General features: G+C 46.9%; 1 protein-coding gene across 1 annotated transcript in view; it reads left to right on the forward strand.

Annotated features, from left to right (window-relative positions):
• The first annotated feature begins 7,858 nt into the window (after positions 1-7,858).
• The window catches only part of LOC106575931 (TSC22 domain family protein 1), a 32,005-nt gene continuing 24,461 nt past the window's right edge, over positions 7,859-15,402 (forward strand). The window contains exon 1 of the mRNA XM_014152680.3: positions 7,859-14,366. Within this exon, the coding sequence (XP_014008155.1) occupies positions 12,358-14,366 (2,009 nt within the window). The 5' untranslated portion in view covers positions 7,859-12,357. The remainder of the gene's footprint in view (positions 14,367-15,402) is intronic.

A 15,402-nucleotide genomic window follows, 5' to 3' on the forward strand; every position in this document is an offset into this window, starting at 1 on the left:
TAGTCCCATGGTCCTTAGCTTATTGATGAGCTTTGAGGGCACTATGGTGTTGAACGCTGAGCTGTAGTCAATGAATAGCATTCTCACATAGGCGTTCCTTTTGTCCAGGTGGGAAAGGGTAGTGTGGAGTGCAAAAGAGATTGCATCATCTGTGAATCTGTTGGGGCGGTATGCAAATTGGAGTGGGTCTAGGGTTTCTGGGATGATGGTGTTGTGAGCCATGACCAGCCTTTCAAAGCACTTCATGAGTGCTACGGGTCGGTAGTCATTTAGGCAGGTTACCTTAGTGTTCTTGGGAACAGGCACTATGGTGCTCTGCTTGAAACTTGTTGGTATTACAGACTCCGACAGGGACAGGTTGAAAATGTCAGTGAAGACACTTGCCATTTCATCAGCGCATGCTCGCAGTACACATCCTGGTAATCCGTCTGGCCCTGCAGCCTTGTGAATGTTGACCTGTTTATAGGTCTTACTGACATCGGCTGCAGAGACCGTGATCACAGTCTTCCGGAACGGTTGGTGCTCTCATGCATGTTTCAGTGTTATTTGCCTCGAAGCGAGCATAGGAGTAGTTTAGCTCATCTGGAAGGCTCATGTTACTGGGCAGCTCTCAGCTGTGCTTCCCTTTTTGTAGTCTGTAATGGTTTGCAAGCTCTGCCACATCTGACGAGCGTCAGAGCCGGTGTAGTATGATTCAATCTTAGTCCTGTATTGAAGCTTTGCCTGTTTGATGGTTCGTCGGAGGGCATAGCAGGATTTCTTCTAAGCTTCCGGGTTAGAGTCCCGCTCCTTGAAAGCGGCAGCTCTAGCCTTTAGCTCAGTGCGGATGTTGCCTGTAATCCATGGCTTCTGGTTGGGGTATGTACGTACGGTCACTGTGGGGATGATGTCATCGATGCACTTATTGATGAAGCCAATGACTGAGGTGGTATACTCCTCAATGCCATCGGAGGAATCCCGGAACATATTCCCGTCTGAGCGAGCAAAACAGTCCTGTAGCTTAGCATCTGCTTCCTCTGACCACTTTTTTATTGATCTAGTTACTGGTGCTTACTGTTTTAATTTTAGCTTTTAAGCAGGAATCAGGAGGATAGAATTATGGTCCGATTTGCCAAATGGGGGGAGAGCTTTGTATGCGTCTCTGGAGTAAAGTTTTTTTGATAAAAATTTAAAAAATTTACCCCCTCTGGTTGCACATTTTAACATGCTGATAGAAATTTGGTAAAACAGATTTAAGTTTCCCTGCATTAAAGCCCCCGGCCACTAGGAGCGCCGCCTCCGGGTGAGCGTTATCTTGTTTGCTTATGGAGGAATACATCTCATTCAATGCTGTCTTAGTGCCAGCCTCTGGGTGAGCGTTATCCTGTTTGCTTATGGCGGAATACATCTCATTCAATGCTGTCTTAGTGCCAGCCTCTGACTGTGGTGGTATGTAAACAGCTACAAAGAATACAGATGACAACTCTCTCGGTAGGTAGTGTGGTCTACAGCTTATCATGATATACTCAACCTCAGGCGAGCAATAGCTTGAGACTTCCTTAGATATCGTGCACCAGCTGTTGTTTACAAAAATACATAGACCGCCACCCCTTGTCTTACCAGACGCTGCTGTTCTATCCTGCCGGTGCATCGTATAACCAGCCAGCTGTATGTTGTTGTGGAGCCGCGACTCCGTGAAGCACAAGATGTTAGTTTTTAATGTCCCGTTGTTAGTTTAATCTTCCGCGTAACTCGTCGATTTTATTGTCTAAAGATGGCACGTTTGCTAGCAGAATGGAAGGAAGTGGGGGTTTATTTGATCGCCTACGAATTCTCAGAAGGCAGCCAGACCTTCAGCCTCTCTTTCGCCGCCTCCTCTTCACGCAGATCACGGGGATCGGGGCCTGTTCCCGAGGAAGTAGTGTATCCTTCGTGTCGAGCTCATCAGAGTCGTTAAAGGAAAAAAAGGATTCTGCTAGTCCGTGGTGAGTAATCGCAGTCCTGATGTCCAGAAGTTATTTTCGGTCATAAGAGACGGTAGCGGCAACATTATGTACAAAACAAGTAAAAAAAATAAGTTCCAAACAACGCAAATAAACGAACAAAAAAACAATCGGCTGGGGGCATGTAAAACGTCTGCCATCTTCTCCAGCGCCATCTTAAAATAACTATTTGTTCAGCACTTTTGAAATGTACAGCGACAGAATTCAGAACATGGGCCTTTACAGTATTCTCTTTGTACACAAAGTCAGAACTGTAAGATAAATAAAGGGGCATATAAGCAGACATTTAAAGCTCTTACAATATTCAATAATTACATTTCTCTAAAACGGGCTATAGTCTACATGTGCACCACCAAGTCAGAACACCAGGTGAAATTAAGAGGGGGGAAACGGGACTAAATGATTAGGGCGAGGCACTTGGGTTACCTACTGTTTACTACAAAACATACACTTAGTATTACTTTCTTAGCTACAGTATACACATCTCCCTGGCATATTGCACAATTTATGCAGCAGCATACAAGATATTTTTGGATTCACCTTGTTGTGCTGTGCTCACTTGAACAGGAAGGTGGTGCTGCAGTCCTTCATGGGTGAATTTTGTCATCAAAGTCCAGCATTCTCTGGATTTATGGTGCGTTCAAGACAACTGGGAACTTGGCAAAAAACTATGTAAAATCATGTCAGTAATTCCCCCCCCAAGTTTCCAGTTGCTTTGAGCACGGCAGAAGTCATGCTGGATTGACAGCATGGCCAATGTTTATCTGTTTAAGCTTGGAAAAGAGACCCTTAAACCCAGACTTGGACCACGCACCCACTCCACTGAAAAGGGGAGAAGGGCCTTGATCAGGGAGGTGACCAAGAACCCGATGGTCACTCTGACAGATCTCCAGAGTTCCTCTGTGGAGATGGGAGAACCTTGCAGAAGGACAACCATCTGTGCAGCACTCCACCAATCAGGCCTTTATGATAGAGTGACCAGATGGAAGCCACTCCTCAGTAAAAGGCACATGGCAGCCCATTTGGAGTTTGCCAAAAGGCACCTTAAGGACTCTCACACCATGACAAACAAGATTCTCTGGTCTGATGAAACCAATATTGAACTCTTTGGTCTGAATGTCAAGCATCATGTCTGGAGGAAACCTGGCACCATCCCTACGGTGAAGCATGGTGGTGGCAGCATTGTGCTGTGGGGGATGTTTTCAGCAGGGACTGGGAGGATCAAAGGAAAGATGAACGGAGCAAAATACAGAGGTCCATGATGAAAACCTGCTTCAGAGCGCTCAGTACCTCAGACTGGGGTGAATGTTCACCTTTCAACAGGACACGACCCTAAGCACACAGCCAAGACAATGCAGGAGTGGCTTCAGGACAAGTCTCAATGTCATTGAGTGGCCCAGCCAGAGCCCGGACTTGTAAATGTGATATAGTTTTGTTATTTGTAATACATTTTCTAAAAACCTGTTTTTGCTTTGTCATTATGGGGTATTGTGTGTAGTTTGATGAGGTGGAAAACAGTCTGGCTACTGTAGCTGGCTAGCTGACTAGGCAGGCTGAGGTAAAGAAGTACAGTTGATGATGCTAGCAATCTTAAAACCGCTTAAATTATTTCTTCCTATTTAACAATATGTTCTTATAAAGACAAATATATGGTAAAGAAAAATGTTCTCGTTCCAGTCTTCGGTCCTCTGAAGCAGCAGGTAGTCACCATCAAAAACACCACCCTTTGAGAGCAATTCTGAGGTAAACATTTTGCAGGGACTGTGGGAGCCCTTATGATGTGTAATAGAACTAGAACTTTGTGTGCTTATTAATAACTTTTTTCACGGTAAAACATAATGAAATGTTACGTAGGCATAATAACTTACTTACAGTGCATTTTCCAAGATCTCCAGATCCATGATTTGCATAGGGTTTAAGTTCAATGTTGTAAAACATTTTAGTTGCTTAATAATGACAACACTGTCATTATCGTAAGGAAAGGTTGTTTTTATGTCACATGATCTGTGAAGACTCCAAGCATCATCTCATCAATTATGGACAACTCATGAACTAGGATTTAAAACATGTTTTGATTCAACTCGTATTATATTGAATGTAGGCTACCTGTTCTGCGTGTGTTCAGGTGTGTTAAATTGCCCCGGCTGAGAGGGTAGGCTACTTGTTCTGTGCGTGTTCAGGTGTGTTAAATTGCCTCGGCTGAGAGGGTAGACTACCTGTTCTGCGTGTGTTAAATTGCCCCAGCTGAGAGGGTAGGCTACCTGTTCTGTGTGACCATCCTGTTTTTCCCAGGACACTTTCAGCGACCTGTACGCTCTCGTTGGCTGGCCCTCGCTTCATACTCGTCGCCAAACCCACTGGCTCCAGGTCATCTACAAGTCTCTGCTAGGTAAAGCCCCGCCTTATTTCAGCTCACTGGTCACCATAGCAGCACCCACCCGTAGCACGCGCTCCAGCAGGTATATCTCACTGGTCACCCCCAACGCCAATTCTTCCTTTGGCCGCCTTGCCTTCCAGTTCAGTTCTCTGACTGGAACAAACTGCAAAAATCACTGAAGCTGGAGACTCATATCTCCCACACTAGCTTTAAGCACCAGCTGTCTGAGCAGCTCACAGATCACTACACCTGAACATAGCCCATCTGTAAATAGCCCACCCAACTACCTCATCTCCATACTGTATTTATTTATTTATTTATTTATTTATCTTGCTCCTTTGCAACCCAGTATCTCTACTTGCACATTCATCTTCTGCACATCTACCATTCCAGTGTTTAATTGCTATATTGTAATTACTTCGCCACCATGGCCTATTTATTGCCTTATCTTACCTCATTTGCACATGCTGTATATAGGCTTTTTTATACTGTATTATTGACTGTATGTTTTGTTTATTCCAAGTGTAACTCTGTATGTGTCGAACTGCTTTGCTTTATCTTGGCCAGGTCGCAGCTGCAAATGAGGACTTGTTCTCAACTGGCCTACCTGGTTAAATAAAGGTGGAATGAAAAGGTAGGCTAAATTTGTCATCAGGATGCATCAATGATTGTAGGCCTAACCAATGGCAATCGCTGAACGTAATTAGGCACACTGTGGTGATTTGTAACAGGTCTTTTTCCATTCATCAAATGGCACGAGTATACATGCAGTTTGGATGAACACAGGGAGCCGAGGCCGACTTTTTCAAGTGATTGGTTTGAAATCAGATGAAAGTATCATGACTGGTTGTGTTCATACCAGATTAAAAGCAAATACATTTTTATAGTTTAGATGTCTTTATTAGTTCCATTTAATAATACTTACGTAAGCACTCAATAGAGACCCTGAATGTCATGGTGGAATTGGCACTGTGAGGGCAACAGGGCAGTAGTCAATAGACCCTGAATGTCATGGTGGAATTGGCACTGTGAGGGCTACAGGGCAGTAGTCAATAGACCCTGAATGTCATGGTGGAATTGGTACTGTGAGGGATACAGGGCAGTAGTCAATAGACCCTGAATGTCATGGTGGAATTGGCACTGTGAGGGCTACAGGGCAGTAGTCAATAGACCCTGAATGTCATGGTGGAATTGGCACTGTGAGGGCTACAGGGCAGTAGTCAATAGACCCTGAATGTCATGGTGGAATTGGTACTGTGAGGGCTACAGGGCCGTAGTCAATAGACCCTGAATGTCGTGGTGGAATTGGTACTGTGAGGGCTACAGGGCAGTAGTCAATAGACCCTGAATGTCATGGTGGAATTGGTACTGTGAGGGCTACAGGACAGTAGTCAATAGACCCTGAATGTCATGGTGGAATTGGTACTGTGAGGGCTACAGGGCCGTAGTCATTGTGGCTTGAATCCTTAAGAGTTTTTGGGAACAGGAATGATGGTGGTCTTCTTAAAACATTTCAAACAGGAACAAGGAGAGGTTGACCTCATTAAAGACTGGTGTTATTCAACCTCCATTGGCTTCTTATTCAATACAGATCAAATGTAAGATTCTGCTGCTCACCTTTAATGCCCTCAAGGGTGTTACACCTAAATACATATGCCAACTTCTTGCCAACGATTCCCCAGCACGCACACTACGGCCATCGGACTCAAACAGCCTGGCCACAAACCTGTGCTGCATGGCTGAAGGGGGTTGGAACCGGTTCAGGGAACAAAACCGGTTCAGGGAACAAAACCGGTTCAGGGAACAAAACTGGAAAATTTGACATTTTTAGAGAAACGGAATCAGAATCGGGAACAAAAGTGATCTATACTGTTCTGGAACAGAACCGCTATTTTAAAGCATGGGGACTAGTTAATAACTTTATTTTACATTCCGGGCATTTTTTCCCAGTCCCACAAAAATGCAACAAAGCGCCTATGTAAAGCCCCCTCGGTCACAAAACGTATTCCAGTGTCTGCCTGGCAGCTGAACATCTTGGCCAGTGTTTGTGGGTGTGTAGGCTACCCGCCCCTCCCCCTTTCCAGTGTCTGCCTGCCAGCTGAACATCTTGGCCAGTGTTTGTGGGTGTGTAGACTACCCGCCCCTCCATCTTTCCAGTGTCTGCCTGGCAGCTGAACATCTTGGCCAGTGTTTGTGGGTGTGTAGACTACCCGCCCCTCCCCCTTTCCAGTGTCTGCCTGGCAGCTGAACGTCTTGGCCAGTGTTTGTGGGTGTGTAGACTACCCGCCCCTCCCCCTTTCCAGTGTCTGCCTGGCAGCTGAACATCTTGGCCAGTGTTTGTGGGTGTGTAGGCTACCTGCCCCTCCCCCTTTCCAGTGTCTGCCTGGCAGCTGAACATCTTGGCCAGTGTTTGTGGGTGTGCAGTCTACCCGCCCCTCCCCCTTTCCGAAGGCTACTGTAGCATACTGACATTACAAGCCTGATTCAGAAATTATGGAGTTTTTAAAAATGTATTACAGAAGAATGGATTCACTTTCAATACTAATTAAGGATACTCTAGTTATGTTTCATATTGGATTTATGAACTGCAAAAAGGTAAAACGCGCTATATTTTAATTCTGGTGCCGGCTTTGCACACACGAGCTTGTTAGCTAGCCAACTCTGGTCGGAAGTTCAAAGATATTGAAAGTTCCTGGATAGAAGCCGCTTCTCAGTAGGTATAATTGGGCCTAATTCAGATATGACATGTCATAAGATTCCCAGTGCGCCAAGCATCCTCCTCCACGCTCTCTCCCCACCTGCAAAATGTAAGCTCTTTCTGGAGACCTTTCCAATGCTCCACAGCCAGCTGCTTAATCCGCATTGCCTGGCTACTCAAACTCCATGCTCCGGCCAAACGCTACGTCACGCCCACGACGTTAGTTTCTTCACCACAATGAGTCTGGATCTGAGTACCTCCCCAACATTTAACCCGTGTTTTGTGAATACTGTTATTTGTTTGCACATTGGGATTGTTACTTTGTGCTTATTGCCTTAAGTAAAGTGCGTTGTTCACTCATCTCTGCTCTCCTGCGCCTGACTTTATGCACCAGCTACACCCACCACCTGACAGGAGGAGAGTGATGGAGGGCTGCATCAGATGACCTGGCCTCAACAATCCCCTGACCTCAACCAAATTGAGATGGTTTGGGATGAATCGAACTGCAGAGTGAAGGAAAAGCAGCCAACAAGTGCTCAGCATATGTAGGAACTCCATCAGGACTGTTGGAAAAGCATTCCAGGTGAAGCTGGTTGAGAGAATGCCAAGAGTGTGCAAAGCTGTCATCAAGGCAAAGGGTGGCTATTTGAAGAATCTCAAATTAAAATTTTGATTTGTTTAACACTTTTTTTGGTTACTACATGATTCCATATGTGTTATTTATTCGTGTTGATGTCTTCACTATTATTCTACAATGTAGAAAATAGTCAAAATCAAGAAAATCCCTTGAATGAGTAGGTGTTCTAAAACTTTTGACCGGTAGTGTAAACGTAAAAAAAAATGATATTCATTTGAAAAAATGATTGGAGGTTTAGAAAGGAACGATATAAACCTTAACTTTTTGGGGGTTTGAACCAGTTCAGAACTTTATTTTGCTGGTTGGCACAGTGAAACTGAACAGATAAAATAATGCTTCTGTTCAGAACAAAACGATTGCAAAGTAATTTGGGTTCCAACCCCTGTTTCTCTCATGGCCCCTCAGCTCTGGAAAACTCTACCTGCCCATGTCAAGGAGGCAACTTACATTTCATTGTTTAAAACACAACTAAAGACCTACCTATTCAAGCTAGCTTTTAATGTTTTATCGCTTAATCTGCTTCAAGCCTATGTTTTATTATAAGGTTAGGGTTAGCTAGTTTGTATAAGGTTAGGGTTAGCTAGTTTATATAAGGTTAGGGTTAGCTAGTTTATATAAGGATAGGGTTAGCTAGTTTATATAAGGTTAGGGTTAGCTAGTTTATATAAGGTTAGGGTTAGCTAGTTTATATTTGACTGGGTACTCTGTTTTCCTGTTGGGTACCCTTTGGCGTCATGCTTCAGTGTATGTTTTCCATAGCTCAGCTTTTCGTACCCCAACACTCCCCTTCACCCTAGATAATACTGCACTGTTGGAGCTAGGAACACAAGCATTTCATTACACTCACAATACTATCTGCTAAATATGTTTGTGACCAATAACTTATTTTATTTGACCCTCTACCCTAACCCTTCCCTAACCACCCTCCCCTCCACCCTAACTTTCACCTTCCCTCCCCTCCACCCTAACTCTCCTCCACCCTAAACCTCCCCTTCCATTCCCTCCACCCTAACCCTCCCCTTCCATTCCCTCCACCCTAACCCTCCCCTTCCATTCCCTCCACCCTAACCCTTCCATTCCCTCCACCCTAAACCTCCCCTCCCATTCCCTCCCCTCCACCCTAACCCTCCCCTTCCATTCCCTCCACCCTAACTCTCCCTCCCCTTCCCTCCACCTTAAACCTTCCCTCCACCCTAAACCTCCCCTTCCATTCCCTCCACCCTAACCCTCACCTTCCATTCCCTCCACCATAACCCTCACCTTCCATTCCCTCCACCCTAACCCTCCCCTTCCATTCCCTAACCCTCCCCTTCCATTCCCTCCACCCTAACCCTCCCCTTCCATTCCCTCCACCCTAACCCTCCCCTTCCATTCCCTCCACCATAACCCTCACCTTCCATTCCCTCCACCCTAACCCTCCCCTTCCATTCCCTAACCCTCCCCTTCCATTCCCTAACCCTCCACCCTAACCCTCCCCTTCCATTCCCTCCACCATAACCCTCACCTTCCATTCCCTCCACCCTAACCCTCCCCTTCCATTCCCTCCACCCTAAACCTCCCCTCCCATTCCCTCCCCTCCACCCTAACTCTCACCTTCCATTCCCTCCACCCTAACCCTCCCCTTCCCTCCACCTTAAACCTCCCCTTCCATTCCCTCCACCGTAAACCTCACCTCCCATTCCCTCCACCGTAAACCTCACCTTCCATTCCCTCCACCCTAAACCTCCCCTCCCATTCCCTCCACCCTTCCCTCCAGCTGTATACGACATGTTTACGATATGTGGTGATGTTGATATACTGGGAGAGCTTTGACAGCTCCTAGCCCTGCCTCTTCTTTCCCTACCCTAGTGTACTGCATAGGGCTCTAGTCCAGTCTAGTGTACTGCATAGGGCTCTAGTCCAGTCTAGTGTACTGCACAGGGCTCTAGTCCAGTCTAGTGTACTGCACAGGGCTCTAGTCCAGTCTAGTGTACTGCACAGGGCTCTAGTCCAGTCTAGTGTACTGCACAGGGCTCTAGTCCAGTCTAGTGTACTGCACAGGGCTCTAGTCCAGTCTAGTGTACTGCACAGGGCTCTAGTCCAGTCTAGTGTACTGCATAGGGCTCTAGTCCAGTCTAGTGTACTGCATAGGGCTCTAGTCCAGTTCTCAGCCCTGCCCCTTCTTTCCCTACCCTCATGGTTTGACTGTCCAACACCATACCTCCTATCGTTGCTTATTTATCATTCAGCTATATTGCTATAGCTTGTTGGCTGGGGAGGGACAGAGATCAGGCTGGGGAGGGGCAGAGGGAACATGCCTCTAAGGTGGATCAGCGTCATGTGGGTGATCATCCAGGTATGATGCATGAGGCAAACATTTAGTTCTGTGCACGTGGGGCTGTCTTTTAGCACGCATTATACTGGTGTTGATGGCTTTGTTTCCCTACTATCCTTTGAACCAAATTACTATACTGAACAAACATTAAAACGCAACAGGTAAAGTGTTGGTCCCATGTTTCAGGAGCTGAAATAAAAGATCCCAGAAATGTTCCATATGCACAAAAAGCTTATTTCTCTCATTTTGTGAACAAATGTATTTACATCCCTTTGCCAAGATAATCCATCCGCCTGACAGGTGTGGAATATCAAGAAGCTGATTAAACAGCATGATCATTACACAGGTGCACCTTGTGCCGGGGACAATAAAAGGCCACTCTAAAATGTGCAGTTTTGTCACACAACATAATGCCACAGATGTCTCAAGTTCTGAGGGAGCGTGCGCATCTGCAGGAATGTCCACCAGAGCTGAATGTTCATTTCTCTACCACAAGCCACCACCATTGTTGTTTTAGAATAATTTGGCAGTAGGTCCAACCGGCCTCGCAACCGCAGGCTACATGTAACCACGCCAGCCCAGGACCTCCACATCCGTCTGAGACCAGCCACCCGGACAGCTGATGAAACTGGGTTCATCTGAGACCAGCCACCCGGACAGCTGATGAAACTGGGTTTGCACAACGGAAGAAATTCTGCACAAATTGTCAAACTGTCTCGGGGAAGCTCATCTGCGTGCTCGTCGTTTGCACCAGGGTCTTGACCTGACTGCAGTTTGGCGTTATAACCGACTTAAGTGGGCAAATGCTCACCTTCAATGGCCACTGGCATGCTGGTGAAGTGTGCGCTCCAAGGATGAATCCCGGTTTCAACTGTACTGGGCAAATTGCAGACAGCGTGTATGGCGTTGTGTGGGTGAGCGGTTTTCTGATGTCAACGTTGTGAACATGGTGGCGGTGGGGTTATGGTATGGGCAGGTATGCTAGGACAACGAACACAACTGCATTTTATCTATGGCAATTCGACTGGACAGAGATACCGTGACGAGATCCTGAGGCCCATTGTCGTGCCATTCATCCGCTGCCATCACCTCATTTTTCAGCATGATAATGCACGGCCCCGTGTCGCAAGGATCTGTACACAATTCCTGGAAGCTGAAAATGTCCAGTTCTTGCATGGCTTGCATACTCACCAGAAATGTCACCCATTGAGATTAGGGCTTAATGAATTTATTTCAATTGACTGATTTCCTTATGAACTGTTACAAAAATATAAATGTAACAATTTCAAATATTTTACTCTGTAACAGTTCATAAGGAAATCAGTCAATTGAAATAAATTCATTAAGCCCTAATCTATGGATTTCACATGACTGGGAATACAGACATGCATCTGTTGGTCACCTTAAATAAAAAGGTAGGGGTGTGGAATAGAAAACCAGTCAGTATCTGGTGGTCACACCTACTAAAGCGTCTGCTAAATGTCTTATTATATGAACATTTGTTGTCATTTTATGTGAGTGGGAAGCACAGAGTTACATCTCGTAAAGCTATTTATGTAGAGGTCATTACAGGGACTGACTGGTACCGGAACCGAGCGCCACTTCGACAGCTAGTTGAGGGCATGCGCAGTAGCTGTGTTTGCCTCCCCCTCTCCTCATCGTCAGGGAGCGAGCTAGGGAGCGAAATAGGGAGGGAGAGAGGGAGCGAGCTAGGGAGCTAGCGTTGTCCTGCGCCTGGGTTAAAGGGGCCAAGCGAGAGAATGAGGCGGATACAACTACGCTGACTAGAAACCATCGAGATGGATTAAAACAAGTTTATGTGCTAAGATGATGTTTATCCAGTGATGGGTGTCTGACTGAATTTCCCAACAACAAACCAGAGTCTAGGAGACGAGACAACGTCTGGTGATGCCATCGATGGAGGTGATCTCTTACGACATAGCTTTTGACGCTGAATTTGGCACTAACGTTATAATATTTACGTCAAATAATTTCTTCCAGTGCTATATTCATATTATATTTAAGATATGTTTGACGTTGTTTAAACGTTTGTATAAGCGCCTCTTCGTAGTTGACATTTCAGCTAGCTATAAAACAGTTAGCTTGGTTGTTCTAGCCATGTCTGAACTAACATCAGTAATTCTCATTCACTTCATTATCGACAGTTTATCAGACGCAGTTAGAGTGAAGTGCTCAACTACTGAAAACAGAAATTAACATCGTCCCTGCTTTGTTGTGATTTATTGTGGGACTGTCACCTTGCTTACGTTAGCCACCGTTGGCTAACTATTAGGTAACTATTAGCTAGCTAACCTCTGAGTACATTAACGTTACTAGATAACGTTATTTATGCCTGGCTATAACAACCATCTAACATTAGTAGCTACACAGCTAGCCACTTCTTTGCCCTGTTACTGGCTTCGTGTTGGTCACAAAATGCACCAACAGGACTTTTCAGGAGATTCCTCTGGGTCTAGGAAGATGTCTTTCCACAATAGAAGAGGCAGTAACACCACTGGTAGTGGCGGGTCATCTGGGTCTGCTGCAGGTAGCAGTAATGTAATTCCCACTGATGATTATCAGTCAACTAGCCAGGCTGGGTCCTCCTCCCCTGGGCCGCACCACCACCCCCTGAGCCTTAACCTCCCCCAGTCCGGGTCTCAGGTGAAGAAGAAGAGTGGCTTCCAGATAACTAGCGTGACCCCAGCCCAGGTCTCTGTTAGCACCAACAACAGCACAGCGGACGACACAGAGAGTTATGATGACATGGATGAATCCCACACAGAGGACCTGTCCTCCTCTGAAATGCAGGAAGCATCCGTATCTCGGGACACCGGCGTCCCTGAGAGGAGCTCCTCGGACGAGACCCTGAACAGCCCCCATGGGGTGGAGACCCCAGGCGCAGCGTCCCCTAACGAACCCCTGAACCCTCACTCCCTACCCCAGGACCCTCTGTGTGAACCCCAGCAGCCTCAGGACCCTCCACAGCCTGGTAACATGGAGAATGGGACTGTGCATCATCTGCAAGAGAATGTGGTGCCAGCAGCCTTTACTGTCTCAGTGGCAGGGGGGAGTTCCTCTGAAAGGGCTGGGCCCAACCAGACCCAGATGGGGCAGGGTATGGTGGAGAATACCACCGCCCAGGTCTCTGTTACCATCACTGCTGGGCCAGGCATGGATGTGTCATCCATAGTCAGTGGTAGTGGTGTCCCTCCCTCTGCGGGCCCTATAATCTTTGACAGTAGTGGAGGCCGGCAAGGGACATCCAGTGGATTAGGGGCTCTCCCTGGAGGCACAGGGCCCACCAATAACACTCAGATTGGGTTGTCAGTAGCAGTGACACAGCCTGTGACCTCCAGCACCCAGACACAACAGACTCAGACCCAAGCCACACCGGGGTCTCGCTTCAGAGTGGTGAAGCTGGACTCTAACTCAGAGCCGTTCCGCAAGGGAAGATGGATATGTACAGAGTACTATGAGAAGGAGGTTCCCCCTGCCGGGCCCACTTCTGACCCAGCCCCTGCACCCAGCGCTGCCGGCCCAGAGAGCCAAGCAGGGAATGGAAGTGTGGTGGCCGGTGTTGTCCAATACGGAGGCACAGAGATGGGAGCAGTGGCACCCCAGACCTTGCAGCCATACCAGCACCAGGACTACACCAGCTCTGAGACTGTCCAGAACTCTCTGCAGGCCCACATGGTCCCTCAGGACCCTAACCCTCTCCTGTTGCAGCAGACCAGCATGGTCCCCCATGGTACTCTACCAGCAGCCCCCCAGGTGAATGCCCAGGGCGCTCGGAGTCAGGCCATGCCCCAGCAGATGCCCTATGATATGGAGCATGCCCAGACAGGCTACCCCACGCCCCAGCTCCCAGCGGGGCTCGTGAGCCAGACAGGCAGCCGGCCTCCAGACTTCATCCAGCCTACGGCTCCTCTCCAGTCCCAGGTCCTCCCCCCACACCCTGGCTCTCTTGGGGTGTCCATGCCTGGCCCGGCCGCTGTCCCTCAACCCCTTCAGAGTCAGCTCCAGAACCTCCCAGCTCAGCAGCTGCACCCTCACCCCCAGCACCCCTCCGCCCCTTTCGTGACCACACTCCGAGCTGACCTCCAGCCCCTCCTGACTCACGGGGTGCCCCTCAGCCACACCAGCCTGGCCCAAAGCGGGGCTCTGTACGGGGGAAGCATCCCCACCCTAACGGCATCCCAGCTGGAGGATGCCCAGAGGCTGCTGTTCAAACACCAGTCCCTGCTGACACTGCCCCGGCTGGGGGCTGCAGGAGGGGGCATGGTTGGAGATGCCAGTGCCTTAGTGGCCGCTGCTGCAAGCCTGAGGACACAGTCTGCAGATGGAGAGGAGGACAGGTAAGGATGGATGGATGGCCTCTGTGTTGGAATTAGAACTGTTGAAGATAGCTGAGTCTATGACATCAGACTGCTTTAAAGGTCCAATGCAGCTGTTTTTCAGTATGACGTCATAGACTGATTTAAAGGTCCAATGCAGACGTTTCTGGGTAACAAGTAGGCCTACCTTACTGTGATAGTTTTACATTTAAAATGCTAAAAAATAAACAAATAGCTTCTTAGCAAAAGTTTCTGCAATTTCTCAAGCAAGAACTTTGCCAGGACTGACTGGTCTGAGTGGGGAGGGGAAAACAACTGAGAACTAGCTGTTATTGGCAGAGAGGTTTGGAACTCTCTTTCTTATTGGTCTATTAACTAATGTACCGCCTGGTGATGGCACCAGCCAAGCCAAAACTCCATCCTACCAAAACAGGCTGAAATTTCAGGTGGTCTTTTCAAACAGCTCTTACACTAAAAGGGCATTATCATAATTTTCAGAATTTCATAGTATTATTCCAACCTCATACATACACACACAGTACCAGTCAAAAGTTTGTACACCTACTCATTCCAGAGTTGTTGTTTATTTTTATTATTTTCAACATTGCAGAATAATAGTGAAAACATCAAAACTATGAAATAACACATGGATTCATGTAGTAACCAAAAAAGTGTTAAACAAATCAAAATATATTTGAGATTCTTCAAAGTAGCCACCCTTTGCCTTGATATGTTCCATGTTCCAAGATGGCGTAGCAGTTCAGACGTCCTCTACCCTCCTCTTGTCGTGTCCCGTGTATATATATATTTACATATTTTTTCTTCACTTATCTTTTTATATATATATATATATTTTTTTTAATTCTAAAAACTCAACCTCAAAGCACTCTCCTGCAACCCGCCTCACCAATTTAAAAAAAGAAAGTATTATTTACCTCATCTGAATTCCACAACAGAAGCTAGCAAGAGGTTAGCCATTTTCACTGGCTAACGTTGAAGTTCAGCTAGCCACGGTTAGCTGTCCTCAGCTATCCATTAGCTCGAAAAGCTATCGCCA

Source organism: Salmo salar, chromosome 17 (assembly GCF_965601325.2).
Source record: "Salmo salar chromosome 17, fSalSal1, whole genome shotgun sequence".
In the NCBI taxonomy this organism is placed as follows: Eukaryota; Metazoa; Chordata; class Actinopteri; order Salmoniformes; family Salmonidae; genus Salmo; species Salmo salar.